Source organism: Aspergillus eucalypticola, assembly GCF_003184535.1.
Source record: "Aspergillus eucalypticola CBS 122712 chromosome Unknown BO83scaffold_1, whole genome shotgun sequence".
In the NCBI taxonomy this organism is placed as follows: Eukaryota; Fungi; Ascomycota; class Eurotiomycetes; order Eurotiales; family Aspergillaceae; genus Aspergillus; species Aspergillus eucalypticola.
In genome coordinates, this window is record NW_020290275.1 from 776,111 (window position 1) to 803,001 (window position 26,891).

The 26,891-nt window shown below is 52.6% G+C and overlaps 11 protein-coding genes across 11 annotated transcripts; 6 read left to right on the forward strand and 5 right to left on the reverse strand.

Annotated features, from left to right (window-relative positions):
* Positions 1-2: 2 nt before the first annotated feature.
* Positions 3-4,089, forward strand: BO83DRAFT_394760 (putative Ras guanyl-nucleotide exchange factor RasGEF; the record flags this gene model as incomplete). Its single annotated transcript, XM_025533032.1, has 7 exons — positions 3-245; positions 324-645; positions 724-909; positions 1,316-2,754; positions 2,799-3,233; positions 3,689-3,818; positions 3,863-4,089. The coding sequence occupies 7 exons, from the start codon at positions 3-5 to the stop codon at positions 4,087-4,089; spliced, it is 2,982 nt and encodes a 993-aa protein (XP_025393279.1).
* Positions 4,090-4,623: 534 nt separating this feature from the next.
* BO83DRAFT_433307 (putative PP-loop ATPase superfamily protein) lies at positions 4,624-6,082 on the reverse strand. The gene has a single exon (XM_025535673.1). It carries the CDS (start codon positions 5,920-5,922, stop codon positions 4,672-4,674), a length of 1,251 nt encoding a protein of 416 aa, XP_025393280.1. The 5' UTR covers positions 5,923-6,082; the 3' UTR covers positions 4,624-4,671.
* Positions 6,083-6,174: 92 nt separating this feature from the next.
* erg2 (C-8 sterol isomerase ERG2) lies at positions 6,175-7,140 on the reverse strand. Its single transcript, XM_025530113.1, has 3 exons — positions 6,799-7,140; positions 6,696-6,722; positions 6,175-6,621 (listed from the first exon to the last, which is right to left on the reverse strand). Exons 1-3 carry the CDS (start codon positions 7,079-7,081, stop codon positions 6,284-6,286), a joined length of 648 nt encoding a protein of 215 aa, XP_025393281.1. The 5' UTR covers positions 7,082-7,140; the 3' UTR covers positions 6,175-6,283.
* Positions 7,141-8,234: 1,094 nt separating this feature from the next.
* On the forward strand, positions 8,235-9,022 carry xgeA (putative endoglucanase; the record flags this gene model as incomplete). Its single annotated transcript, XM_025527141.1, has 2 exons — positions 8,235-8,557; positions 8,620-9,022. The coding sequence occupies 2 exons, from the start codon at positions 8,235-8,237 to the stop codon at positions 9,020-9,022; spliced, it is 726 nt and encodes a 241-aa protein (XP_025393282.1).
* A 1,445-nt stretch (positions 9,023-10,467) lies between these two features.
* Positions 10,468-12,260, forward strand: BO83DRAFT_6190 (cyclin family protein). Its single transcript, XM_025537481.1, has one exon. The coding sequence runs from the start codon at positions 10,756-10,758 to the stop codon at positions 12,055-12,057; it is 1,302 nt and encodes a 433-aa protein (XP_025393283.1). The 5' UTR covers positions 10,468-10,755; the 3' UTR covers positions 12,058-12,260.
* Positions 12,261-14,010: 1,750 nt separating this feature from the next.
* BO83DRAFT_413237 (putative proline utilization protein PrnX-like) lies at positions 14,011-15,518 on the forward strand (the record flags this gene model as incomplete). Its single annotated transcript, XM_025534469.1, has 1 exon — positions 14,011-15,518. Exon 1 carries the CDS (start codon positions 14,106-14,108, stop codon positions 15,516-15,518), a length of 1,413 nt encoding a protein of 470 aa, XP_025393284.1. The 5' UTR covers positions 14,011-14,105.
* A 277-nt stretch (positions 15,519-15,795) lies between these two features.
* Positions 15,796-18,118, forward strand: BO83DRAFT_374123 (GNAT family N-acetyltransferase). Its single transcript, XM_025530114.1, has 3 exons — positions 15,796-17,648; positions 17,718-17,886; positions 17,944-18,118. The coding sequence occupies exons 1-2, from the start codon at positions 16,210-16,212 to the stop codon at positions 17,833-17,835; spliced, it is 1,557 nt and encodes a 518-aa protein (XP_025393285.1). The 5' UTR covers positions 15,796-16,209; the 3' UTR covers positions 17,836-17,886; positions 17,944-18,118.
* Positions 18,119-18,351: 233 nt separating this feature from the next.
* Positions 18,352-20,207, reverse strand: BO83DRAFT_374125 (uncharacterized protein). Its single transcript, XM_025530115.1, has one exon. The coding sequence runs from the start codon at positions 20,028-20,030 to the stop codon at positions 18,621-18,623; it is 1,410 nt and encodes a 469-aa protein (XP_025393286.1). The 5' UTR covers positions 20,031-20,207; the 3' UTR covers positions 18,352-18,620.
* Positions 20,208-21,964: 1,757 nt separating this feature from the next.
* Positions 21,965-23,703, reverse strand: BO83DRAFT_433314 (DnaJ family domain-containing protein). The gene is made up of 2 exons (XM_025535674.1): positions 23,283-23,703; positions 21,965-23,223 (listed from the first exon to the last, which is right to left on the reverse strand). The coding sequence occupies exons 1-2, from the start codon at positions 23,658-23,660 to the stop codon at positions 22,039-22,041; spliced, it is 1,563 nt and encodes a 520-aa protein (XP_025393287.1). The 5' UTR covers positions 23,661-23,703; the 3' UTR covers positions 21,965-22,038.
* On the forward strand, positions 23,614-24,757 carry BO83DRAFT_6334 (mitochondrial 37S ribosomal protein mS37). Its single transcript, XM_025537492.1, has 3 exons — positions 23,614-24,073; positions 24,149-24,228; positions 24,335-24,757. The coding sequence occupies exons 1-3, from the start codon at positions 23,947-23,949 to the stop codon at positions 24,431-24,433; spliced, it is 306 nt and encodes a 101-aa protein (XP_025393288.1). The 5' UTR covers positions 23,614-23,946; the 3' UTR covers positions 24,434-24,757.
* Positions 24,758-24,906: 149 nt separating this feature from the next.
* Positions 24,907-26,615, reverse strand: BO83DRAFT_328566 (cytochrome P450; the record flags this gene model as incomplete). The annotated part of the gene is made up of 3 exons (XM_025528167.1): positions 24,907-25,046; positions 25,107-26,215; positions 26,284-26,615. 3 exons carry the CDS (start codon positions 26,613-26,615, stop codon positions 24,907-24,909), a joined length of 1,581 nt encoding a protein of 526 aa, XP_025393289.1.
* Positions 26,616-26,891: the final 276 nt, after the last annotated feature.

Sequence of the window (26,891 nt, forward strand, 5' to 3'; positions counted from 1 at the left end):
CCATGGCCTCCCAACCCTCGCGAAGAGAACGAGCATCTAGCGATAAAGCCGATGCTGCGCCATTCCCACAACGACCGGGCCTTCCCAGTCGAACGATTTCTGCTCCCGTCGGAGGTTTGTACCGACTTGATTCGGCTAGAACGGCGATGGAATCGGGGAATAAGGTCGGCCGGACACTTCTGGAGGAGGATGAGAACCCGCCATCGGCCGGAGGGGATAGGGTGCCATCATCAACCCGTGAGGAGGTATGGCTAAATCCAAACTCATGTCATTGGACCCTTGGCGAGCGCAATGTTTTTCTGACCCCCGTGCGTGTACCGCAGACAACGCCGAAGCCGAGTTTCCCCCATGTGAGCATCGCGGTGGTCGGTCCTGACCATGTCGGAAAATCGACATTCATTGAAACCGCCTTGGACATGAAGCATCCGCTTACTTCCCGAACGACCACAAAGAAGATGTCCCTGGACGGGACGGTGTACTTGGTTCGCTTGATGGAGATAGATACATTGGAGATTACGATTGGGAACAATGGCGAAGTCAACTGGCCCTTACTGGGTAGCGACTCGCCTCCTACAGTGGATGGGGTGCTGGTTCTACTGGATATGACTCAACCGGCCAGTTTCCCTGAATTTACCGAACTACTAGGTTGGTCGCATTGCCGGTTCTGCAGCGGCCGGGGTCGCCGCGCAATGTAACTCTAGGATGTGGGCTGATGGACTGCAGACTCCTTAACCGCTTCTGACATACCCTTTACGCTGGTGGCCAGCAAATGCGACATACAACCCCCTGACAGCCCTGTGGAGCCAATATTGGGTGGCTATGAAATCCACCGGACCTCACCTGACTCACCACGGTCGCAGAAGATGTGCATTGCCTTAGTTCTGCGCTCTGTGATCAGCCGTAAATATGGTAAGTGGACAAGCTGACCTATGCGATTGCCATGTGGATACGCGAGAGGCGAGGAAAGCCAAAGAACAGGGCGGAACGGTCCACTGCCTCGGTGGCCATCTGTCTGCTCGCATCACCCAACGCATTGCGTCGCCCCCCCGGCTATAGCCCATCCCTTAGAGTGATGGCCCACTGGGTTTCGCGCTAGTTTGCGGCGCGGCGTGTGTTTAGCGTTCGCGTATCTCGTGGTGCAGTGGTTTTCAGGACCCGCCGATCCCTCGGGTCCAGCGCAAGAGCAGCTGGACCGCAGCTGGACCATCCAATTCCTGTGGCCGTTATTTTCCCGCTGGTCTGGTTCACACGTGGATGCTAACGGCTCCTCTTTTAGACTTCATCGATTTCCCCTCCAACTCATCCGCCACCCCAGACTGGCATCACAGCCGCACCAACTCAGAGACCCCCACCGCTGTATTATCCGGAGCCGCAGGCGGCCCAATCACAGGACCTCTTGATCCAGCTGTCGATGGGTACGGTGTAGACCGGCAACCCACCGACCCGGCCACCTCTGCCAACCTGGCTTCCAATGGCCAGGCCTTTCGTTACGCCCGGAGCAACTCGCATCCGGTGCGACCGCATACGCCTCCTTCGGGGTCCCGGTTGGCCTCGCGCAAACAGTCTGTATCCGGGGAGTCGTCACCAAGTAAGGATCTCAACCGACAACATCGACTTCACACGGCCTGGCGCAACAGCGGCGGGTCAGATGCGTTCAGCAACTTTCTAGAGATGGGGGAGGACTTTGATGGGCCCCGGAGTGCTCCGTCGAGCCCGGGAAGCAAGGACCAGACGCCTAGCGAGAGCTCATCGAATGATGCAGGCTTCACCTTTGACGAGCTAGTAGATCGTCTGGTCGCACAACCGATGTCAAAGCAAGATTCGAAGTTCGCGTCTATCTTTTTGTGTCTCTATCGCAAGTTCGCCGCGCCGTGTACCTTGCTGAATGCTCTGATCAACCGATTCGAACGGAATGAGAACGACATGACGGACCAGCTCGACCGCATCGCAGTTCAGCTGAGGCTGCTGGGAGTGATGGCGCAGTGGATTTCTGAATATCCGGGCGACTTGGCGTACCCGAAGACTCGCAAGCGAATCACCGATTTCGTCACGACGCTGGAGAAGAGCCACTTTTACATGTTCGCCGCCAAGGAGATCGGATCGTATCTGGAGGGGAATGCAGATGACGATAATATCGGATGGCCGTATAGGGATGGCGACATGGAAGAACCTGACACTGCCGACCCCCCGTTCCAGTTTTCCGGGCGCAGCTCACCATCAATTTTCCTTGGGGCGCCGCCGCTTGGCGATGAAGGCGAGGAAGAGGAAGAGGACCCTATTTACAGCATGAGCGCTTTGGACCTTAGCGAAGGTGCAGCCGAGCCTGCGTCGAGACTGTCGGGGTCGATGTCGAATTCGTTTACCTCCGAAAAGCCCGGGACCATCGCCAGCCAGTCGTTCACATTCCTGAGTACCGAAGCTGCGCAACGGGAGGCGCATAATCTGGATCTCACGCCACGCATCCCGCTAACGAAAATTCAATGGCGCCAGCTGATGGAGATCCCGGATGAGGATTTCGCACGGGAGCTGACGCGCATGGACTGGATCATGTTTAATTCTTTCCGACCGCGAGACCTTGTGCGACATGTCAGCATCTCCGGCGTGGAGAAGGATAAGATTTTGAGCTTGAAGCACGTCAACCGGATGATCAAGCAGTTCAACCATGTCGCATTCTTCGTAGCCAGCGTGATCTTACTTCGGGACAAGCCGAAGCATCGGGCCAAGGCGCTTGAGAAATTTATGAACATAGCATTGGTAAGTCTGACTCGGAAGAATAGCGCCGAGACATTGTCTGACAGCCGCAGAAACTCCGCCGACTTAACAACTACAATTCTCTCGGGGCCGTGATCGCCGGCATCAACGGAACCCCGGTGCACCGACTGTCCCAGACACGGGACCTGGTCCCGGTGCAGACACAAAAAGACTTTATGAGGCTGGTCATCCTCATGGGGACACAGAAGAGTCATTTTGCATATCGTCTCGCATGGGACAATTCCTTTGCGGAGCGCATCCCGTTCCTGCCGTTGCACCGACGCGATCTGGTGTCAGCGGAGGAGGGCAACAAGACGTTTGTGGGCGACAACAAGAACCGCATCAACTGGCGCAAGTTCGAGGTAATGGGAGAGGTGGTTCTGGGAATCCAGCGTAGCCAGAAGACACCGTATCCGCATATGTCCAGGTACGAGGAGGTAGAAAGGTTGATATTGGAGATTAAGCTGTCGGGGGATGACGAGGTACACCCCTTCCCCAATCCCCATTAACCCATTCCATTTCTATGATGCTGACAATCACCAGGACTTGTATTCGCGCAGTATGCAAGTCGAACCCTCGGCAGGCGGCGACACCGGACGCAAGAAGTTCGGCTGGTTACGGTCGTGAGAGACGAGAGAGAGGGAGAGTTATGATTAGTTGCAGCAGAGTCTGCAACAGCAACAGCAACCACCAAGCTGACGAGTACAATGAATGATGATCGTCATTTGATTGATGATGATGTACATAATGTAGTTTTCTACTACACACAACCCCATCCATATCTTTGCTACAAACTTAGAGAGAGAGAAAGAAATGTGAAATCACGTGATATACACCGCATCCTCCGTAAACTTATCCGTAGCCTCCACACCCATCATCAAATCCAGCACCAAACCTATACCACCCACCCAAACTAAACACCTCCTCCATCCCAAAGGGAATAAAAAAAAAGAAATCAAAATGTCCACGGCCGCGAAAACAACCACAACCTACCGCGCCCTCCTCCGCGAACTCCCCCGCCGGACCCTCTCCACTCCTACTCCTCTCCAACACCGCCTCCGCGACATGTACACCAGCAACCAGCAGCAGCAGCAGCAGCAGCAACAACAAGCACGATCGGGTGTTGTGGACGCAGACGCACAAGAATCCCTCCGCCAACATCGCCTCGACCAGGCAAACCAGTTCGCTATCTACGCTAAAGCCCAGCGCGTGTATGCCGAGCTCGTCGAGAGATATAACCCTGGTACTACCCTCGATGAGGAAGAGAGGATTCGGTTGACGGCTAGACGGGTCGGGTGGGATTTGCCTGTTGAGGCGGGGAAGGAGAGGGTTGAGTGAATTGATTTTATGGTTGGGGTATTTGGGGGGGAGGGATGGAGATGGGGGGGATAAAGATGGAGGGTGGATAAATTAAGTCATGGGTGGAGTTTTGGGTGTATATTTCTTTTTCTCTAAATTTGTGATTCATTTGTGGCTTTTGTGTTCGTTTTGAGGGGGTTTTGTATGATATTTTGTATGTATGATATGTTTGGGGGGAAGGGGGTTGTATTATAGATAAAATATGATGATTGATTTTGAGGGTCTTTTAAGAGGGGGTTGTTTTTGAGATGGTAGGAGGTAATTATGTATTGTAGAGTTCGTATTAAATGTATTAGTTTGAACATGATATCTTCTCTGACTGAATGGGCTGGTGTATGATAGATATGGCTGGCATGTATTAGTATGTAGGTCATACTTGTCAGTCACATGGGATGGATATACTATTATGTTAGAAGTGAGATTATGATGGTACTGATAATCCTCTTTAAGGTTGTCGTTTTATTTACAGTACTAGTAGCCTGTTGACTGAGGCTGAACTTTGCTTCTAATAATATAACTCTGTGATCATGGGTATATGTATAACGGCATAAATATATATCTTCAAAGACCTCCCAGCTCAACTTTCTCCATCTGCCGGCGCAACGTCGAGCTGCTCTCCTCATCCTCCAAGCCAACCTCCATCTCAATCGCCGTCTTGGGCCGATTCTTATTCAATCCCTCCAGTAGCGTACACGCCTTGCACACGCGCTGACTGGAGATATACCCGCAGCGCTCACACGTCCCCAGTACCTGCGACTTGACCTTCTTCTGTGCCGGCGTCTGCATCTGCTCTGACTGCTGCTGTTGCTGCCTCCTAGGCACGCTGTCAGAAGTAATCTCCATCTCCCTATCCTTGGCAGCCTCATCTTCCTTCAACTTCTTCTCCATCTCCGCCATCTCACCACCCCTCGTCCTCCCATTCTGACTCCCACACCCACCACCACCGCCGCCCTCCTCATCCTCCCCCCCCTTCCCCCTAACCTCAGCGGGCACCAAAAGCGCCATATCCTCCCCAGACTTGACAATATCCAAAATCGAAGACGGCCTAATCTTCTCCAAATCCTTGATCAACGTCCGCGCACTGCCCCGAAACGCCTCCGGCGAGTAAATACACTCTGTGGAGAAATAATCCAACTGGCGATGATGCGCATACAGCACAATCTCCTTCTCATAAGCATACTTCAACGGCTTACTCCTCTTAATATCACTAGCCGCGGATCCCGTCACAGTACTCGTACCCCGCGACAAGCGCGGTAAATCTCCTCTCAACAGATTCATCATCACCGTTTCCGCCACATCATCCGCATTATGACCTGTCACCACATGCTTAATGCCCAGCTTCGCGGCCCCACGATCCAGCGCCTGCCGCCGAAATACCCCGCAGTATGTGCAGTTTCCCTTTTTGCCGACCTGCGCTACGACCTGGTCCATGGTCCAGCCGTATAGGTCTCCGTAGCTGACGATTACGAGTGGCATATTGTATTGTTGGGCGTTGCGTTTCACAGTCTCGAGACTGTCGTCGCGGTAACCCTTGATGCCTTCATCGATGGAGAGAAGACATAGGTCGAGGCCGTAGTTGTAGCGTTCGTTGAGAGTCTTGAGGACGGCGGCCAGAACGGTGCTGTCTTTGCCGCCGCTGGCGCCGATGGCGACTCGTTCGCCAGGGTAGAAGAGGGAGGTCGAGGTGATGGTTTCGTGGACTTCGGTTTCGAAGACGTGTAGGAAGCACGTGCGGCACAGTTTTTGCCTGTTCTTGGGCCGGATGATTACTGCCCGTTGGTCGTGGCAGCGGGCGCAGGGGGAGGGGGGCATGGTGGTGGCTTGTGGGTGTGGTTCTGGGTTGAGGGTGAGGGTATAGTGGGTGATGGTGGAGGCGATGAGGGGAGCAATTTTTGATAAACTGATTTCGCGGGCCTGGATGTTGGCTTATCGATAAGGGATTGGATGAGTCAGGGTGTGGGTGTGTTTGCAGTGTTTGTGTGGTTAGTTCCCCGGGAAGGGTGAAAAATAAACAGGCACAACGGAGAAGAGAAAGAGGTAAGGGGGTGAAAGGATGAATTGTGGTAGCGTTATTAAATGGTAGTGTATTCTATCGGACAACGTCGTCGTCTATCTAATATAGTGAGAATAGTAATAGTATTGTACATATACCCATCATCTCGCCATCTATGGTTTACATCTTGCCCTTGAGCAGGTTGGAGATCATTTCGCGACCAGTGATTCTCGACGTCGCCCACAGGGTCGGGAAGTCGAGAGTGCTGGAGAAGGTATCGGCGTATCCGAAGAAGAGCATCGGGGGGATCCAGCCACGGGCGTATTCCAGAGCAAAGCAGGACTCATCCATCTTGTACTGCTTGACCTCACCGCGGCGGAGGTGGTGCACGCTACCCTGGGGGTAAACCTCGGGCTCGTAGGATCCAGGAACATAGGCGAGCTGGGTGCCCTGGAGGATGTTGAAGTAGTCGTCGGCCGTGTGACGGCCAGTGTGGCCCTCAGTACCAATAGCGGTGCCTAATGCAAGAGGAGAGAGGATTAGCACGTGCAATCAAGGGCATAAAAATACCCGAATACAGGGGAAGCCATACCGAAAATGATCAAGTACTCCGTGATACCTATAGGGAAAATAAAGCTTAGCACAGACCCTATGGATAAATATAGAGGTGGTATGGAGCAAAAGAGGGGACGCACTAGCATGGATAATATACATTGCCCCCATCGCACCACCGGCGTTGTTGAACACCCATTCCTCGTCCAGGTTCAGGTGCGTGTCGGTGACCTTCTCGCCCAGCTCGGAGACGATGAAGTTGACCACCGACCGGGTGTCATTACCGTGAGCAGCAATGGCGCGCTGCGACAGGTCGTGCAGGTGGGACGGATCGAAGATGTAGAACTGCTCCAGCCGCGCGTTCAGGTAGCTGTAGAGACCGGTGAAAAGGGCCAGGAGGGCCACGGCGAAGCTAGCGCAGCGCATGATGACGAACTGTTCCGGATGGGAAAGCAATTGACCGGAAAAACAGGAGCTGCAGAGAGCTAATGGATGGTGGAGAAGGGGGAGGGGGGAGGGGGAGGCGTGGGAAGGAGAAAGAGAGAAGAGGGCGTGGAAAGGATGGGGTGATTATTCTTTATTGTTCTGATTGATGGATTGAGGATATTCAATTCCAGGTTGCCTGATCCGGGAAGGCTACCAGGATGGTCCGGCTGAGTCAGCAGTAGACAGCAGCTTTTGGCCGTGTTTGCCTGGCTGTCAAACACGCCAAAACTATCATTTTGATCATCCCGTAATTATTCATTTCTCCGAGTCAAACTCACTAACTAGTCTGTTAGTTTTTCCGTAGTTCTAGTTACTGTAACTCTACTTTGATAATCTTCAACGTCAAATTAATCCGTCCACAAAAATAGCTTGTTCTGACAGCACCATGTGTCTCGACGGAGCCCGATGGGGGATTAGTCCGATCGATTAATAAAGCTGTTCACCTTTTGGAACCCTGCGGACGAGCCACGCCCCTCTCGGGCGTCCTGGACATTCATTTAAACGGCATCCTGTTATCTAATCCGAAACGGACCGTCTCCGTGGCTGCCCCCCTCTCATCCGGGTCATTATCCCGTCTCGAGATGACGAATCCACTGATATTCCCCTGATCTAAACTTCCTCTGGATATTTCCACCGTGTCCGTGAGTTTGGTTGACCTCCATCCTGCACGGGGCATTCCGTGGGACCGTTTCGAGACCAGGAACAAGCACCACACTCATCCTATCGGCCTTCTCCCTCCTGATCCACTCGGGGTCAGGATCCATTCGGCGACGGAGTTCCCAAGAACCTTCGTTGACTCTGAGTGCACATGTCTCAACGGCAATGAGGACCAAGCTCAGCAGGTCCATAGGCTAAATCGCCCCGGCTGTTTCTGCTTGATGAGGGCTATGCCTAATTTTATCCTGTTCCAGAAGACCTAGACGGCACACCCATGGGTATAAGAAGGCAGCCCGGTCGGAGGAAGATGGATTTCTCTTTAAAGCAGCTCATTCACTATAATTCTCCGGGTCAGTGGACGTTGATCGCACATTGCACCAATATCAATACTTTACCCGACCAATCGTCTTTCCTTTGACCAATAATCACCATCATCATGAAGGTTCTCGCTCTTTCCGCTCTTCTTTCTTTGGCTTCGGCCGCCTCTATCAGCCGCCGCAGCGACTTCTGCGGCCAATGGGATACCGCCACCGCCGGTGACTTCATCGTGTACAACGACCTCTGGGGTGAAGACAACGCCTCCAGCGGCTCCCAGTGCACTGGCGTCGACTCGGCCAGCGGCAGCGAGATCGCCTGGCACACCAGCTGGTCCTGGGAGGGTGGCAGCAGTGACGTCAAGAGCTACGCCAACGCTGCTCTGCAGTTCACTGGTACTCAGCTGAGCTCCATCTCTAGCATCCCCTCCACCTGGAAGTGGACGTATGTTGCAGCCTAAACCTTCCGACTGACCATCAGGACACATGCTGACTCTTTGGGAATAGTTACTCTGGCTCCGATATCGTGGCCGACGTGGCCTACGACATGTTCCTGGGCTCGACCGCCGACTCCTCTTCCGATGAGTACGAGATCATGGTCTGGCTTGCTGCTCTCGGCGGTGCTGGCCCCATCTCGTCATCCGGCTCCACCATTGCCACCCCGACGATCAACGGCGTGACCTGGGACCTGTACACCGGCCCCAACGGCGACACCACCGTCTACAGCTTCGTCGCCCAGTCGACCACCGAGGACTTCTCCGGTGACCTGAACGACTTCTTCACCTACCTGGTGGACAACGAGGGTGTCTCTGACAGCCTGTACCTGACCACCCTTGAGGCGGGTACCGAGCCCTTCACCGGCAGCGACGCCGAGCTGAAGGTGTCCGAGTACTCCGTTTCCATCGAGTAAATATAATCACAAACACCAAGTGTGGCAGGATACATACTAATGATTTCAAAAAGGGATTGTTAGGAGCGGAGAATGAGAATGTAGGCGCCGTGTTTCAGCTCCCTAGGCAGGAGACCGGAGGGACATAGTTATAGGACGAGGGGGAGGGTGGGGTTGTTTTCCTGAAGAAGGGGGGGTTACTCGAGGTGGCAAGCAGGAGTCGATGGTTTGATGACGCGCCGGGGCGACCAGGCGACAGTCGAATCATCATATGTACATAGGCCTGGAACCCCGTTGGGTTGATAATCATGGAGGAATTCCATCAAGATTGCTAAATATAACCATCTTCACCCACGTCGAGACCTAACCGCGGAGGTGGAGAAGAGAGGGATGTCAAGCAGAGCCAATGCAAGACAGACAGGCGTTAGCCAGTGTAGCAGCTAGCCAGGTGAAGTAACAAGAATAGAAGCATCAGCATGAGGGGGAAGCACAGTCACATCCAGCTATTTTAGCTAGCTTGCCAACTTATGCACGATCATCAATTGCGGCGCTTGCATCCGGGCGCTTAAGTGCAGCAGCCCTAAAGTGCTGACAGGGAGGAAAAGAGAGGGGTAGCATCAATCAATCAATCAATCAGACTGGAATGGAGGGGAAAATAACTAACACATGTTGAGAAAATCCTCCTTGAGTATAATTAGAAATAACATCAGGCTGGCCAAGTATCTCTCACGCGTTCTAGGATCGTGATGGGAGACTTCGTGCTGGCGACGCGCTCAGCTGGGCCTCTCACTTTTTTTTGCCTTTTTTTCCACCATTTCCCGCCACGCTCCTTGATTCATTCCTGCATCTCGTGTCTCGGGCATTCTTTTGGCGCGCGCCCCCCAAACCCACCCCAGGACACACAGACACAGACACTTACACATAATTCCAGTTCCATTTTCGTGCCCTTCTTCCCTTCCAATCCCGTCATCCAATCATCCCATCATCCCGTTATGCTTGGCTACTGGTGGTCTCGGGCTGTCGCGCGCGCCAAACCCACATCCAGCGATCATCCATCGATCGGCCCCTGCAGGACTGGTGGTTAGTTCGTTCTTGTCTAGGGTGCTTGTCAGGTCCCAACCTGAATGGGATTGAATGGATGGATTTGAATGCATGTAATGCAATGCGCGTCGGGTGCCCTCCTGTCCTTGCAGCTCCTGTCCAGCCTTCGCTGTTGGTGTTATATCAGGCTTGGATGATCCGTCGTTTCGTCGCTGTTGTTTTCTGGTCGGTCATTCATTCTTCACGAGGGAAGTTATTTAACTATACCAACACAAACATCATAATCAACAACCACTTACTCCGCCATCATAGCATCGTGTGGTTATTTTTATTTCCCCACCACCACCACCACCACCACCACTACTACTACTTGTTATACTATATACTATTTTTATTTATTATCATTAACTCGTTGACAATTCTTGTCTCTGCTTCTATTTAATACTGGAAGGATCCTCCCTCCCCTCAAGTGGCAATTAACCGATCTTATCACTTGTCTCAAGTGACTGTCTCACTACTATCTCAAGCCCATTCATCACGGAGGTTGACACGACAACACATTCCTTACCCTTTCCTGCTGGCAGGATTCACATTCTTCACTCGTCTCTTCAAGCCCTCTCTATATCCTTCGTCTTGCTCGCTTTCTTTTTTGTTTGCTGGCTCTCGCTCTCTCGTCCCTCCTCTTTTTCTTCCCCTGCATCCTGCAAAGTACCATGGCTGTCCATCCCTACTCTCCTTACACCAACTTTGCATCCCCCACCACCAACACCACCACCGGCATCATGGACTTCGATCGGGCGGCGCTGCATGAGTTCATCATGCAGCCCGTCTCGCGAGACATGATCTCTCATCTGGCTCAACAAGCGATGCAGGTCATCCGCTGCGAACCGCATGTGACAGCACATCACGCGCATGGCCAGCCCACTCCCCCCAGCACGCCGCCCTTGGATGCAGACCTGCCTCCTCTACCATCTGTCACCACCTTTATTACCTCGCTAGTGCTCCGCTCGCAGGTGCAGGTGCCGACGCTGATGACCTCGCTGGTCTACCTGGCCCGGTTGCGGGCTCGCCTGCCCCCCGTCGCCAAGGGCATGCGCTGCACAGTGCATCGCATCTTCCTGGCTTCCCTGATTCTGGCAGCCAAGAACCTCAACGACTCCAGTCCAAAGAACAAGCACTGGGCCCGGTACACCTCCGTCCGCGGCTACGAGGGCTTTGGGTTCTCGCTGCCCGAAGTCAACCTGATGGAGCGTCAGCTGCTCTTCCTGCTGGACTGGGATATCTGTGTTGACGAGGCCGACCTCCTGCACCACCTGGAGCCGTTCCTCATGCCCATCCGTCGGCGTCTCCAGCTCCAGGAGCAGCGACAGCGCGAGGCTCAGCTGCGTCAGCCTCGTGAATGGCGTCGCTTCCATGCCTCTGCCGACCTGTTTGCTGCTCGCCTTCACCGTCAGAAGGCCGAGGGTCGCCGTCTGCCTGGCGAGTCTCCCACACGGAGACGTCTGCCCCCCAGCCCAGCATCGTCAGCTTCCCTTTCTTCCGTCTCCTCAGGCAGCTCCTACTGCGCCTCCCCAGCGTCTGTGGCCGAGTCGGAGCGGTACCGCCCGTACCCACCTCGTCGACGTCCCTCGACCCGCAGTCATGCGTCCGTCTCTTCTCCGCCAGCTGTACAGGACGTCCCAGGTCTATCACGTGCTGAAACGCTACCCTCGCTGAGCTCGCGCGCTTCCAGCATCGCACCCAGCTCACGAGGCGACACGCCCGCTAGTCTGCGCACCTCCAGCTCGATAGCCAGTATGAACGAGGTCCACGTGGTGGATGGCAGTCGCAGCCCGTCGGTGAGCAACGGCTATGTCTCGATGGGCGGCACGAAAGTGGAGGAGCTTTCGCAGCCGAATAAGAAAGCCCGACACTCCCTGAGTCACGCACATGGACCCGGGCAAACCCACCCGGGGTTTGTAGCGCGGTTCCTGGCATCCGCGGCAGGGTCGTACATGGGAGGCCGCCGGCATTAGGGTTCATCGAGCTGGACTTGATGAGTTTCGGACGATTGTCTTCGAATACCTGCATTGCATTTTTGCTTTCCGACTTCACCCTATCAACCCAAATTTCGGGATCGTTGATGAATTCCTTTTCTCTGTCTTACCGTGTGATGATAAAAGCAGTTGACCCAATACCCTCTACCCCTCTCTCTTCCCGTGTTACACTCGAATCCCGTGATGTGATTGAATATGCATTGCACAGCGGCGTTGATACTGTTCTCTGGATATTGATTTTTCTTCCATGTGTATTTTGCTTTTTGTTCATTCTTGACTTATTATTTTTTTTTGAATGCTTCCACGTCGGTGAACATTTATTTTTTCTACCCATATTTCCGTCCCAGATTGCCCAACTGACCCCTTTGATGATGACATTGATATTATTACCTGGATCTGTATGTACAAGCACGGTAGATTTGCGCCCTACTCACGGTATAATAGCATAGTATTATTATTATTATTATTATCATCTGATTAATACATGAGTATTGACTAAGGTATTGTGCTTGATCATCTGGACAGAAGGAAATGGTATCCGTGCGAGCAATGAGATGGCAGAGTGCAGGGCCGATAGTAGCCGTGGAGGAGTAAGGGTGGCGAGAGGGGATGGTTGATTGACAGCGAGGAATGAGGAATGTACTTTTATGCATGGTACGCGCGGAGAGGATAGGAATGTGGGAATATTTTCAACAATGCTTATCTGGGGTAGAGAGAGGGGGGATGGACTTACGTGGAATTGGAATGGATGATGCGTAATCGGATGGATGGAGAGTAGATAGGCAGACAATCTGTACTCTATACTGGCTTATTGCATCTGCCTGTTGCAAGATGTTTCAGCCATCACCACGGATGTCTAGTAACTGGTACTCCATTAGGAGTTATAGTTATGTATGCAAGTACGTACTTCATGCCACGGAGATCATAATTCCCTATGCTGGTATACGTATGTCAGACACAAACCAACCAACATGGTTGCATTAAGCAATTAGCAAGTAAAGGTATCATGAAATGATATGACAGCAAACCCCATTACCCATTATGACAAGTAGAACCACCAACTAGTGGATGAATTATTGAGAGACAAGCAACACAACGGCAGAAACTATCGAATCTTGTCTTGAATTTATGGAAATGACAATTGCTTTCTTCTTTCTTTTTTCTGCTGATTATTTCCCCTTCCCGTTGCGGATGGATTGGGTGGTGGGGAGGAGGATTTCCTAGTTTAGTGTCTGGGCTCCACCCCACCCATCCTTCCCCCCACCAGATACTTACTGGATTAGGACTAGTTGCCAGTGGTGGTGGATGGATGCCAAGGGGAAGGGAAGAGGGGATTACCAGTTCGTATGGTATTTATAGTATCGAATTCGCCAGAACTGCCTCGAAGTGTGTAATTGGGGAGTTATGTATGTATCAGATAGTTGGAGATGCCAATGCTGGGCAATTAACAAACCAATCCAACAAAGGAGAGAGAGTTTTGGGATGATAATGGATGGTGGAGGGTGTATCATCACTACTACTACTGGACTAAAAGTACTACAAGGTATAGACGCACGAGCAAATTCCCCGAGTGGCTTCCTTTCCGATGATCACTTCTGCCCTTCTATCAGGGATAGGAATTGATGGACCGGACTATCAATTACTTGTGGGTGTGTATACTTGGGATATCACTTGAATTATTCTACAGTATTATCTTCCATTTTCAAAGGGAAAATAAGATAATCGGTATTATCCAACGCCCCGCCGAGGCTGAGAGATTGTCGTCATCCGGTCCGCCCGCCCAGAAAAGTGAACCCGCCCGCTTGCGTCTTCGCGACTTTCTTTCTCTCTCTGTCCGTGTCTTTATCGCATGTACTCAGATACTAAATTAATATATTAACTCCCCCATCGTCTCCGCTGTTCCCGGACTGTCCCTTGCCCTGCTCGTTCTTCTCCACCTCTCCTCCATCCTCCATCCTGTCCCTCCCTCCTCTACACTCCTACTACTCTCCCCTCCCTCTTCCTCTTTTCTTATCAACTGACTTATCATGCCACTCACCATCCTCTCTCAAACACAACTCCGCTCCCTCCTCCTGTCGCTCTCGCGCGACCAGATCATCGACCTCCAGCAGAACCTTTCCAATGCTCTGAGGGACTACTCCACCGGTAGCCAAGAAAAGGGCTGTGCGGCCGCCTACCAACCCACGCGCACGGCCATTACCCGTCAGAATGGTTGCACCACTCTGTTCATGCCCGCCAGCACGGGCAACACCATGGGCATGAAGATGATCTCCTTACAAGATAACGGTCAGGCTGGCTGCTCCGTCGATCCTGCTTTAGACTTGTCCTCCACAGCCTCCCGGACTTCCTCCTCCAGCCGAGTCAACCAGCGCAAGTCCATGTCCTCCATCTCCTCCGAAGGCAGTGAACAATCCATGTCCTCTCAAGAGGACGACGACCATACCTCTTCCTCTCCCTCCTCCAGCAGCAAATCCCTGACCCCCGGCTGCGTGAATCAGCAACCCATCGACACCGGTTTGTCCAACACCATGGGGGCCTGGCCCGCCGCCGGCTCCCGCGATACCTCCCCGCAAGGGACGGTGACACTGATCGACGAGACGAGCTTACCCTTTGGACTGATCAACGCTCACGAACTCACCCCCTTCCGCACTGCTCTGACCGCCACTATGACCCTCAACAAACGCAAGCGCGTGCGGACCGTGGTGGTATTCGGAGCGGGCAAGCAGGCATACTGGCACATTCGGCTGGCGCTGATCCTGCGTGGAGAGGGCATCAAACGAGTGTATATTATCAACCGATCCTTTGACCGCGCTGCCCAGCTGCTGCGTGATATCTACAGCCCCGAAAACGCCAGCTGGCGCGGCGATGTGAAATTCTCCGCTGTCAGCACGGACTTTGTCGAGTACGACCGCATCCTGCACGATGCGCTGCTCAAGGCAGATGCGATTTTCTGTTGCACGCCCTCGACGGAACCGCTCTTCCCTGCACATATCCTCACGTCGCGCGACGGACGCCGAAAGGGCCGTCTGATCAGCGCGATTGGATCATACCGGCCGCATATGACGGAGCTGCCACCTGAGTTGCTGCGCGACGAGGTGACGGTGCACAGCTCGCATCGGCATTTTCACAAGCATGTGCGACGGAGTGGCGTGGTGGTGGTGGACAGTTTGGATGCAGCGCTGAAGGAAGCCGGCGAGATTGTGCAGGCGGGCATTCGGCCGCATCAGGTGGTGGAATTGGGAGAGCTGCTGATTGTTCGGGATGCGTCGCGCGGGGAGGGCGACAACAGTGAGGATGGCAAGAGTCTTCGGGACTGGGTGGAGCGCGGCAATGTGATCTTCAAGAGCGTGGGGATGGGCTTGATGGATCTGGTGACGGGCGGCGATCTGGTGCGGCTGGCGCGGGAGAAGGGAGTGGGCACGACACTGGAGGAATTTTGATTGCTTTTCTTTCTTTTCATGTAGTAATTACTTGAAACTCACGATGCGGGCACCGAGAAGGAGGTAATTGCTGGACTATGATATCCATATTCAATTCAATCATTCATTCTATCTCTATTCTATTCTATTGTTCATCCTCTTTCTCGAATGCTCATAAAATTATCAAGTAAATTAGAAGTAAATCAGAGAAAATAGGGTAAGGAATGGACTCCCAACCAATCAACTCTCCCAATTTCAACTAATTTGCTGACCGCCCGGAACATGACATCAACCATCGTCTCTCTTCTCTTTTCTTTGAGCTTCATTTCTTGTTCTGCTTCTGCTTCATCTGCCTCAGCTCACTGCAACTTCTGCATCTCTCGTGCTGCCGCGGGGATCCATTGGCACCCCAGGAACATGTGGCCACCCAGTCGGACAGCACCCGAACTGGGCTGATCTATTTCCTGCAGCGCCGGTGAAAGCAAAAGTGAGTTTCCTGCAGGCGCCGCGCGATCGTCAAAAACCCAGTGAGGGGCAACTTGCGCATCATCCCACACAAGCTCATTCTTTGCCCCCCACTGTGTAGATACTACGATTTACTAGTGACTATTTACTCTTTCTTCTTTCCTGCCTCTTGCTTTCTCTTCCTGCTTTCTCTTCCTGCTTTCTCTTCTTCCCCTTTCCTGCTCCAAGTCAGGTTCAGTCAGCAACTATGCGCTATCACGTGTGCCATCTGCCCAACGGGCTGAGCTTCACAGTCTCCCCCGTCTTCGGTGGCTTCACCTTCAAATCCAACGATGTCAACTCCAGCCAGTCCATCGTGCCTCCTGGCTGGAGCATCGTTCTCGCAACCAACCGTCCAGACCCCGACACCACAGACACCAACGATGAAGAGCGTGGTCGAGCTCGCGGGACTGGCGATGATGAGCAACGTGCCCGCCTTACTCGTTTCACCACCCCCACCCTGCGCGATGACTCCCTTTACATCTCCTACATTGTCGACCCACCCAGCAGTGACTACAAGCCGGTCAGCTCCCCAACTCGTCAGATCGCCATGATGCTCTGGGTCACGCTGTGGTGGTACTTCCACGAACCCCAGCCCGACCGTCGTCTGCAGACTGACGCCTCCGCCAATACCCCGCCTTCTGGCCAGCCCAGAGGCGACTGGCGCGTTAACATCAAGCGCGAAGGTTTCTTCAAGGGACGTACGCTGCTACAGAAACTCGAGCGCATGGGCCTCATTGCCTCCGAGGACTCGTCCGTCGGCGCTGAGCCCTATGACCCGCAATCCTGGGCCAACATGTTCGTCAGCCGTCGCAGCTTCTGGCAGATCGACCCCCGGCTGTTCGTCTTCACCATGAGCCCGCAGGTCATTCCCCAGTCGGTGTCTGGCTCCCCGTTTGTCCAGCGCGTGGCCTCGCCCTCGCGCGAGAGCTTCAACCTCGCCCACACAGCCGGCCAAGAGGTCGCACACTACGTCCCCAACGAAGGTCCCTTTGCCTCTACCAGCCATCTGCCCACATACTTCCCTCCACCTCCTACCCAATACACCTTCACCAACGGCATCCGACACCCCATCCGCCCCAAACCCCCGCACCAAGGCGACGTCTTCTACATCCGTTACATCCCCAGCGTGCAACAATACCTCTCCTTCCGCATCCCCTACATCCCCCCATCTCACACAAACCCCGCCCCAGGTCCCAATAACCCCACACCCAGCCACTCCGCAAGTCACTCCACCAGCAGTCTCGACCAGCCGTTAACCGCAGGGCCGTCGGACCTCGACCTGCTGCACAAATGGATGAACGACCCCCGCGTCAATGCCTCCTGGGGCGAAGCCGGCCCCATCGAACATCAGGAGAAATTCCTGCGCACTAACCTCAGTAGCAAGCACAGTTTCCCCGTCATCGGCTGCTGGGACGGCAAGCCATTCGGCTACTTCGAGCTGTACTGGGTGAAGGAAGACCGGCTGGGGCCGTTAATTGGCGGAGCCGACAACTACGATCGAGGCATTCACCTGTTAATCGGCGAGCAGGAGTACCGTGGCCCACATCGGGTGCAGATCTGGCTGAGTGCATTGGTGCATTATTGCTTTTTGGCGGATTCGAGAACCCAGACGGTTATGTTGGAGCCGAGGGTGGATAATTTCAAGTATGTCCCCACTATTCTACCATCACTCAATGGAGGAAGATGCAGGTAGAGATACTAATGAGTAAGTAGGTTGATTACGTACCTTCAGGAAGCAGGCTTCTACAAGGAAGGCGAGGTTTCGTTCCCGCATAAACAGTCGGCTTTGATGAAGATTAAGCGGGATACGTGGGAGTGTCCTGCTATTTAGATTCCTATCTTTTAGAGGGGTGTTAGTTGAAGGGTGGTGGCTACGACAGAGGTAAGATATCTCAGCAGAATCAGGATGGATGTATCATCAATACTAAACAGCCGACAGGGACTGTGTGACATACACCGAGAGCAAAAGCAGTCAAGAGCAAGACACTATATGTAGTGAAAAAAAAAAAAAAAAATTAAAGCCGAGACGGAGTACAGAGCGGGAGTTGTATAGACGAATACTTGTACTACCTTTTTTCTAGAAGTAACTCTTCTCTTCTTTCCAACGGTGTTTGGCATTTGCATCTATTTAGGGTTATGGGTATGGCATGGTTATGGTTGCGATGCAGATCATCTACCTCTACTTAAAACTTACTACTCTGGTGGATTTCTGCAAAGATCGAATGATTCTCTCTTCTGTACTGTAGAAGCCTATAGTCAATGTACTAGTATCTAAATGTGAATGATGAAAATAGAGACGTGCTAGAGTAAGGGGCAGTGAGTCATGTGTCCGAAAAGGTGGATGCAGTGTGGTTGTAATAATTGCTCGGGCTAATCAATGTAACTAAGTCACCTTTCTTTCTCCCATTATGCAGGCAATTTGACCATTCAACATAAATCGAATAAATACTCGTATATTCATAAATCAAGCATAACCATATACCACATAACCAGAGAAGCAGTATAAACCCCCGGAACATCATCACCGTATATATCCTACTCACCCTAGTCATAAGAGAAAAGAATCACAGGAAGAACCCAAGAAGAAGAAAAAGTGAATAGAAGAAGAAGAAGAAGCTAATACCCCCACATATCCCCGTCATCCCTGACCAAATCATCCTCATTCAACACTTTCAACCCGCTCTCCTTTTCCGCCCTCCGTCTCTGCCTCTTCGTAATCATCGAGCTGGGTGTCAACGGCGTCACCGGGGTAAACGGCATGTACGGACTATACGGGGTGGGCATGCCCGTTCTGGGCCCGTTCAGCTGTTTCATCGGCCTCTCCAGCACCGTGAGTTTAGTGGCTGGCGCGCTCTGAAGCGGGTAAGCGTCACGGAAGGGTAGCGATGATGATGGACTGCGTCCGTGGTGGGTTGTGTTGCTCCCTGTGGGAGTGGTTAGGGTTAGGGGAGGAGGGACGGGCCCGCGGGGGGATCTCTCTTTGGCGCGGGGTGGCTCGAGACGAGGAGTTGGGAGGGAAGGAGGAGGTTGGGTGTTGATTTGGGGAAGGGATGGTTGTTGCTGCTTTTGTGCAGTCATTGCAGGTGTTGCTACTGGGAGAGGAGGTGCTGGGGGTCGGGGTGGAGGATTGTAGTGTCTTGGGGTTAAGGGGGGTTGATCGGCCTGGTAGGATGGGGAGGCGACAGGAGAGGAGATCGAGAGTTTGCGGAGAGGGAAGGGTCGTGGAGAACGCAGTTTGCTGCTGTTGCTGCTGCTTGATGATTGCTGCTGGTTCTGCGACTTGAGGTTGAACAGCGAAAGGGAGGAGATGCGGGAAAGCCGGCCGCTGGACCGCGGGCTCAGTGGGGAGTTGTTGGAGGAGACGTGTGAGGAGCGATCTGTGAATGGGTTCGTGGGGATGCTGTCTGGAGAGGGAATCTCTTTCTCTGCTGCTGCTGCTGCTGCTTCTGCTACAGCTTCGTCTCCATCGGAGAAGTCCTGGTTGGCACCCCGAGCTGCGGCGACAGCTTCTTTCTGTGCGTCATGCTCCATCACGGCGGCGTAGAGCATCTCCAAGTCCTCCTGAGCGCGCTGGCGGTCAGTTGCTACGACGGATTCGTCGATCGTGGCGACGCTGGTGGTGGTCCCTGAGGCGTGGGAGCGAGAGCCCTTGCCGAGGCTACTCCAGGACCGGCTGAAGCTTCGAGGGCCCGGGCTGGGCAGGTTGACAGAGATCGGGGTGACAGGACTGGGATCCATGCTGGGAGGCGGCTTCACGGGCTTCATCATCTCGACGTGGAGTGAGTAGTTGGAGGAGAGGACGGCTCGTCGCAGACGGCGGCCCACGAAGAGGAGCAGCGAAAGAAGTACAGCAACGAAGATCACGTATGCACCGACGATGCCTCCGATCTGGATGGCCAGGAGCGACTCGTCCACGGCTGGAGTGATGGGATAGCTGTTTCGACGGACAGGATTCAACTGCTTCTTAGATACTGAGCCAGCAGTAATGAGGCGGGGAAGGAGCGCAAAGAATAGCAGATAGGGCATTATTTGAGGCCGGGATGAAGCTTTTGTGACTGCAGACAAGGTGACGATTAAGTAGCACCTGCAGACATATCGAATCTGGTCTGGAGGCTGCAAATCCCTTGCGCAATGGAAGAGACATGATGGAGGAAAAGAGGGGGGAAGCGGTATATTGAGAGGCCTGGGGGAGTTGATGTGATGGTGTGCAAGAGGTGATCTGCTGCGACGGCCGTCCCTCGTCGGTCGTTGGTCAATTTACGCGCCGGCCCTGCATGCACGGCACACCCCATCACATCGGGCGGTTGACTACTGGCAGTTATGCTCGAATCAATCCCCGCTAATTTAGCGCTTTGTGACAGACGGCAGCGGCATGGATTGGGATAGGGTTTGTCTGTGCCCGGGGCAAACTACAGGGTCTGTTCCAAGCACATCCCGCTGTATGCAGGTATCAATGCTGTCGAGTCACAGCTTGAATCAAGTCCGAGTCATTTTCCGCTGACTACCTTATCAGACAGACTGCTTTGAGAACGGATTCTAGCAAACCTAAAACCCCTTGCTAAATGCAAATAATCACCACTCGATGGTTGGTTGGCGGTTTGATCAGCCTGTGGACGTGCGAATTGCAACGGCAGCTTCATGTTGCTGACGAGATGTTCTCCACTAAGTAATATCTGAAGTTGCTCTGACTGGTAACAAGGACATTACAGATCGTCGCCATTGGTACTTTTGTGTTTTGTAGTGAAGCCGAGTGGGCTACTGGTCTTGCCACATGTTGAACGCATGTTTCAGTCAACCAGATGTATACTATGGGGCCACTATTGTATAGATGACCTCTTAAGAGCGCACTTCTAGTATGCTCTCAATCAGAAGTTGAAGAGACACTCGTGAGAGATGATAGACCAAGATTGAAGACGAGGTATCATCCTACTAAGAGTTCTAGAGACTGGGCCTTGTGGTCTTGACTCTCACTTCCCTCTCTCCTCCCTCCCTTACGCACATCATCGCCCTCAAAGCCCGTGGACACTATCTGTTCTCAACCTATGCTTCAGATGATATCAAAAGCTGAAATGGCAGTCATCCAAGGCTCTAAGTTTAGTCTCGACAGTTGAGAATGAGCAACAATAACTCACCACATTTGGTACTGACTGATCATGTCCAGCGGGACCAGGCGAGGTCAATTGACGGAAGCTATGATGGCAATACATACACTCATATAGCCCATATTCATCGTTTGGAGCAGCATTATCACACGAGCTAATCCTACTTAAGCCAATTTTATCCTCAGCTCATATCAGGAAGGCACAAATCGCTGGCTACTCCCCATGATGGCCAGTAATGTGCGTTCGGTGCATACTCATCTGCAACAGGGACAAAATCTTCACCATCATGCCATCGCTCGATGCTCATCGCTGAAAATTAGCCACACACTCGTTTTAATATTCAATTATTTATCATACCTAAAGAACATACTATTCGAGCGCTAGTCAAAGAGTCCCTTACCATTCACCAAGCAACACAAATACCGAGACCTACCTGCGCAGCATCATCCCCATCACTCATTCCGATATGGCACAAGCAGCATGGCCCCCAAGGCAATTCAATACCTCCTGGTCCGGCTTCACAGCACCACTATAACGAAACACATCACTGCTCAAGCGGGTGTTCGAGCCCAACACCACAATCACAAAACGAGCACTGGCCAACTCAAAGCGGAGAAGTACACACGATGAGCTGGGCGCTGTACTACTAATGATATTCATCATGTTCTGCTACGCTAGCGCTTGGTATGGAAGGGGTTGTTGACGATGATGCTGTGATAACATTTATAAGTAGCGGTCTGGTAGTAAGTGTTGAGACGGGGACTTTGATGCTTCGTATTGGTCGAGATAGCGGGATATTATTTTAGCTGGAATGGATAACGTCGCGTTAGATAGATACCTTGTCTTTTGGTCATCGGAATCATTCAGATCTATTATGCAGGTAGTATCATACACAGCGCATCATCTTTATTATATACAAGGCCCCTGACTGTCTATTCCTTCTTCGAGAACAGATCGCGCCAGAATTCTTTGAACCCATAGCCCTTTGCCTGATCCTCCTCATATACACGCACCTTACTCGATGTGCTCAGAGACTCCAAAATGTTCGCAGCTTGAGGTCCCGAATTTCTTGGACGAGCTCGTTCAGTTGCACGCCGCTTGATTTCCTCCGCCAAGCTTGGAGCCACTTCCGCATAACATGCAGCTAGCTCACGCTCAAGATTGAGGTACGGCTTCTGTGCCACAGGAGGAGCCTGGAGATTGTAAGTCCGAGTAAGTGCATTGAGATTCTTGATCGTCAGTTCAAGAAACGAACGCTCCGTGTTCATATATTGCGGATCACGCAGAGGCGTAACATAGGGCAAAGGCTCTTTATCCTCTTGCGGCTCTGATACCGCATTATCAGAGCTCTGCGTAGTTCCGTCTGAAGAGTCCAGCCCTCCAGCATCACTCGCACTATCGCTCTCGCGGAACATCTTCTCTATCTTGGCCCTTTCTGCCAGTCGAGCCTCCGCTGCGGCATATGCATCCGCCCGTCTCATCTGCACATCCAGAGACCCTCCTTCGCTGGCGATCAGCCGGGCTGCATGTCGTCGCCACTCCGCTCTCAAGCGTGATCGGAACCGATCAACCTCCCTAGCTAGGTCCTGTTGTTTCTCGATCCACGGCGGCACAATCTCCTGCTTCTGAATCATCTTGTTCATGAAGTACTCGGTCGTATCGATGAACGGACTATTGGCTCGGTGATCTGTCTCCGTATTGACACCCTTGCCCCTCTTTATCCTGTTGAACTGACCACGCGCCATCGCATCCTCAATCCGCTCGTTCGCAAGCGCCGATAACCCCTGCAACGTGGCCGGCATGGGTCGTGCCCCGGGGGAGAAGCGTTCTCGCATCTCTCGGCGCATAGCTTCGCGTTCATCCTCGGAGATCCCCTCACTCTGGCTCAAAGAATATGTTGCCGTGCGCTCTCGGGCTTTCGCTAGACGCAGGCCAGTGGAATCTTTGGGCTTCGGGCTAATTCGCATGTCAACCGGGTTTGGCTGGGGGATCTTGTATGGTGTGCGTATGCGTTTCTTGGAGTCGTCCAGCATTCGTAATGTGATGTCGTGGGTGGTTTCTGTTCCGGTCCATGCCTGAGCGCTTGCGATGTCTCGTGTTCCTTGACCTGCGCTTGACTGGGACTTGTCAGTAACCGATTGCCATCGAAACTGCGATACGTGTATAGCAAGCATACCGGCATATCAACGATAGAGTGCGCGGCCGCGTACTCATTCTTGAAAGCTGCCGCCGCCACCCTCTCCTCCAGCTGTTGCTTCAGCTCGTCCGAGAACCCCGCCTGTTGCATGTTTCTCTGCGCGGACCGGCCTCCTTCCAGCATAGCCTGCTCTGTCATTTCCGACAGTCGCCGCGCCATAGCTCCCTGCTCCTCTTCTTTCTTCGACTCATCCTGTGACTTGGTATTCTCATGCTGCTCACCCGGCTTCGAACCCGCCGCGGTTCGCCGCACGCTCCCCACAGAGAAGCATCTCGATGAGGGTATAACCCGACGTCTGGGCGCACATACCGGAGCGACCGTATTAGTGTAAAAAGCGCTCACATGCCTTCTGCTCATTTCTGTCTCCGATCAGCGTTTCTAAAGCAATCTTCCAATATAGTAAAAGCTGAAGAAGCAGAGGCAAACCAGGTTACTTATCAGCCTGAACTCGCCGCGGTGATTACATCAGCCAGACAACTTCCGCGGCGGGCAAATCGCCGAAAAAGTCTTGGCACCTCCGAAGCCTTCAGTCAACTTTTGGTTTGACCGCATCGTCACTCGGCTGCTGTTGTCGCTATCTCCCCCCCTCCTCCCTTCCTTGTACCTTTGTTTTTGAGAGGATTCAAAGATACCAATTGCAACCATGCCCGCGAAAGCTGTCTCTACCCGCCTTAACCCGGTCCGTCTGCAGTCCATCCCTCACCTGCGCGTCCGGCGTCCGAACACCAATGAGCCGAATACCTGCGTTGCGGTGATGTCGTCTATGCTGAGTGAGTTATGCAACATTCCCCAGGGAGTTCTGTGTGGTTTGAAGTACGTGGCTAATATGATATGACTTCGATCAGGCTGCTGGGCATCCCAGGGCTACACCCACGAGGGATGCGCCGTTCTCGAACAACAATTGAGATCTTGCATGGATGCACCTGTACGTTTCCCTCCACTTTCTATCACTCTCCTCCGGTGGAAATACCTCGATGCTGGATTATCTATGGGTTCTGGACTGTGCTAATCACCCCTTTTCCACCAAACAGAAACCCAAGTCCCAGAAGCGCAACCCCATCAACTACCACCTCATGAGAATGTTCCCCAAGGTGGTCGGTCCCAAGAAGAAGGACGGTGTGTTGGGTTGAACTGCCAAACAATATATATACTACATTATTTGCGTGTGATTCAATACCTTATTTCGAGCGGTTGCATACGGGCATACGATTTACCTACTACCTACCGTCGTCGAACTCTCACTCTTGTCTGGTCTGGTCTGATATGATGGATGAGTAGACGGTGTGGTGGTATAGAAGTGAAGAACTTCTACGCGGAGTGGGAGAGAGAGAAAATATTCCTTTATATTTTGGAGTTTTGGGTTTGTAATATGCTACTACCTACCACATCAGTTTTGATTCTGTGTTGAGGGTAGGTGGGAGGGGGTTTTTTTTTTGTATATTATTATGTGGATGTTGTATGTTATCAATCATTTTCGATTTTATTTTGGTCGTATCGTATAATGCTCTGTAGATGTAACTACTGGGTCTGTTGAAGAATAGTGAAGAAGTACAGGAAATCAAAAACTATATACTAGAATAGCTACCAGAAAGAAAACATAGAACTAAGCGACAGACTCGAACTTCAAGACCAGCTTCTCCCCCCTCGGCTTAACCGTATACGCATCAATAGCCTCAATATCCTCATCGTCGATTATAGCCGTCGTATAATTGGTATAGATAGCCGCTACGACCAATTTCATCTCTATAAACAACTGGTCAGCTTCATCTATCTCATCAACTACTCCATGAAAGGTATACATACCCTGCAAAGCCAAATTACTTCCCACACACATCCTCCCCCCACTACCAAACGCCCAAAACCAGCGTCTCCGTTCCTCCAACTCCTCCGACGAGTTACATTCCTTCAGCCACCGCTTCGGCTGCCACGTCTCCGGCTCCGGGAAGACCTCCGGATTGCGATGAAGCGAGTACGCCTGCGCACTGACCCGCGTGTTCCCGGGGATATCGCTATACCCGACTAGCGTGCATCCAGAGGACGGGGTGACTCGGGGCTGGATACCGGGGATTGGGGCATGCAGGCGTAGGGTCTCTGTTACGATGGCGTCGAGGAGGGGTAGGGAGTCGATGGATTTGGGGGTGGGGAGGTCTCGAGAGGATGATGGACGGGGGTACAGGATCTTAGGTTCTAGGGTGTGGAGCTCCTCGCGGAGAGACGACTGGAGGTCCGGGTGCTTGGAGAGTTCCCAGAACAGGTAGGTCAGGGCTACGGCGCTGGTTTCGTGGCCGGCTGTGAGGTGGTCATAGAGTTCGCAGGCGATGTCGAAGCGTTGTTGCTCGATGAGCTTGGGGTAGGATGATGATTCTTTGGGCGGGAGCTGTTTGGATATGCTTTGCTTGAGTTGCTTGTAGACCATGGGTTCTGTGTTGAGTTGGGTCGAGCTGAGGCATTCGTCTGCTTTGTCGCAGAAGGATAGACCCCAGGCGTCGAGGACTTCGTTGGCTTCGTCGCACCATTTGGGGATTAGGCGGAGGCCGAGACGCTTGGCCCATGATACGAGGTTTGGGACTTCTTGGTGGTAGAATTCGAAGGGCTTTCTGCTTTGGTAAAGGCGGAGAGTCTTGCGCCGGAAAGACTCGTCTTGAAGGAAGTTGGTCCCGTTGGCTAGACCGTAAAGGTAGGCGGAGACGAAGTCCATTGTGATGCCCTGGTCGAGGTCGTGCATTTCAATGGGCGAGCCTGAGGAGGCGGCATTTTGGATGATGGGGAGGAGACGATCGAGCAGGATTGTCTCGGAGATGAGGTGGATATGGGGTGAGGATTGCAGGAATGACTTGCTGTAAATGTTGGACAGCATTCTTTTGCGGGTGGAGTGGGCTTTGTTGTTTGTCATGGTGAACATGCTAACGGTTCTACCATTGTGCGGATTATACATGTCAATATAGTCGTCGCATGCACTCGGTGTTGGGGCTACGCTTACCCAAAAGAGCCAAAGACACGAGGGTACCATTCGTGTTTCTCATACCCACCCGTGTAGATAGACTTGATGCCCCCATCGACGCAGTTAACGGAGACTTCCGATGGTGCAAGCCGGACAATAGGCCCTAGTCTTTCATGTGCGGATTGGATGGTCCTGTTGTTCTGTGCCCTATACCGTCTCCAGATAATCCATACTGGAGAGATTGGAGCTGACCAGTGCGCATTGGGTATCTTGGACAACGGGGAGAGAAAGACGGGGTATATAATCAGTTTGTAGGCCAGTAGTAGGATGCAAAAGCTGGTTGCTGCGAAAGTAACGGCAGAGACCGCCATGTTGCCTGGTACTTCAAGATATAGATGTTTGAGCTGATACACAAGTGAAGGATGTAATTCCCATCAACGCTGTGCTCAAAGAACGCGAATTCCACAAGATGTCATATGAGCAATAAAGTAAGTTTCGGCCGACTCCGCAAGCTCAATTCCTGGCATACCAGGCAAACGATGAATAAAGAGCTACTATAACTGAGCCAGGAGGTTTAGGGTAGAGGTGTACGCCACGCAGAGGAGGAACAAGCACCAGAATAGATGGAAGAGGTATACCGAAGCCCT

Excerpts from the sequence above, each read along its gene's own strand:
- BO83DRAFT_433307 (XM_025535673.1), bottom strand. The coding sequence starts at position 5,922 with ATGCCCCCCTCCCCCTGCGCCCGCTGCCACGACCAACGGGCAGTAATC.
- erg2 (XM_025530113.1), bottom strand. The coding sequence starts at position 7,081 with ATGCGCTGCGCTAGCTTCGCCGTGGCCCTCCTGGCCCTTTTCACCGGT. Across the intron at positions 6,723-6,798 it reads AATGTATATTATCCATGCTA|GTATCACGGAGTACTTGATC; the intron begins GTGCGTCCCCTC and ends TTTTCCCTATAG. Across the intron at positions 6,622-6,695 it reads GGAGTACTTGATCATTTTCG|GCACCGCTATTGGTACTGAG; the intron begins GTATGGCTTCCC and ends CTCTTGCATTAG.
- BO83DRAFT_6190 (XM_025537481.1), top strand. The coding sequence starts at position 10,756 with ATGGCTGTCCATCCCTACTCTCCTTACACCAACTTTGCATCCCCCACC.
- BO83DRAFT_374123 (XM_025530114.1), top strand. The coding sequence starts at position 16,210 with ATGCGCTATCACGTGTGCCATCTGCCCAACGGGCTGAGCTTCACAGTC. Across the intron at positions 17,649-17,717 it reads CCGAGGGTGGATAATTTCAA|GTTGATTACGTACCTTCAGG; the intron begins GTATGTCCCCAC and ends ATGAGTAAGTAG.
- BO83DRAFT_374125 (XM_025530115.1), bottom strand. The coding sequence starts at position 20,030 with ATGCCCTATCTGCTATTCTTTGCGCTCCTTCCCCGCCTCATTACTGCT.
- BO83DRAFT_433314 (XM_025535674.1), bottom strand. The coding sequence starts at position 23,660 with ATGAGCAGAAGGCATGTGAGCGCTTTTTACACTAATACGGTCGCTCCG. Across the intron at positions 23,224-23,282 it reads ACTCTATCGTTGATATGCCG|TCAAGCGCAGGTCAAGGAAC; the intron begins GTATGCTTGCTA and ends GACAAGTCCCAG.
- BO83DRAFT_6334 (XM_025537492.1), top strand. The coding sequence starts at position 23,947 with ATGCCCGCGAAAGCTGTCTCTACCCGCCTTAACCCGGTCCGTCTGCAG. Across the intron at positions 24,074-24,148 it reads GGTGATGTCGTCTATGCTGA|GCTGCTGGGCATCCCAGGGC; the intron begins GTGAGTTATGCA and ends GACTTCGATCAG. Across the intron at positions 24,229-24,334 it reads GATCTTGCATGGATGCACCT|AAACCCAAGTCCCAGAAGCG; the intron begins GTACGTTTCCCT and ends TCCACCAAACAG.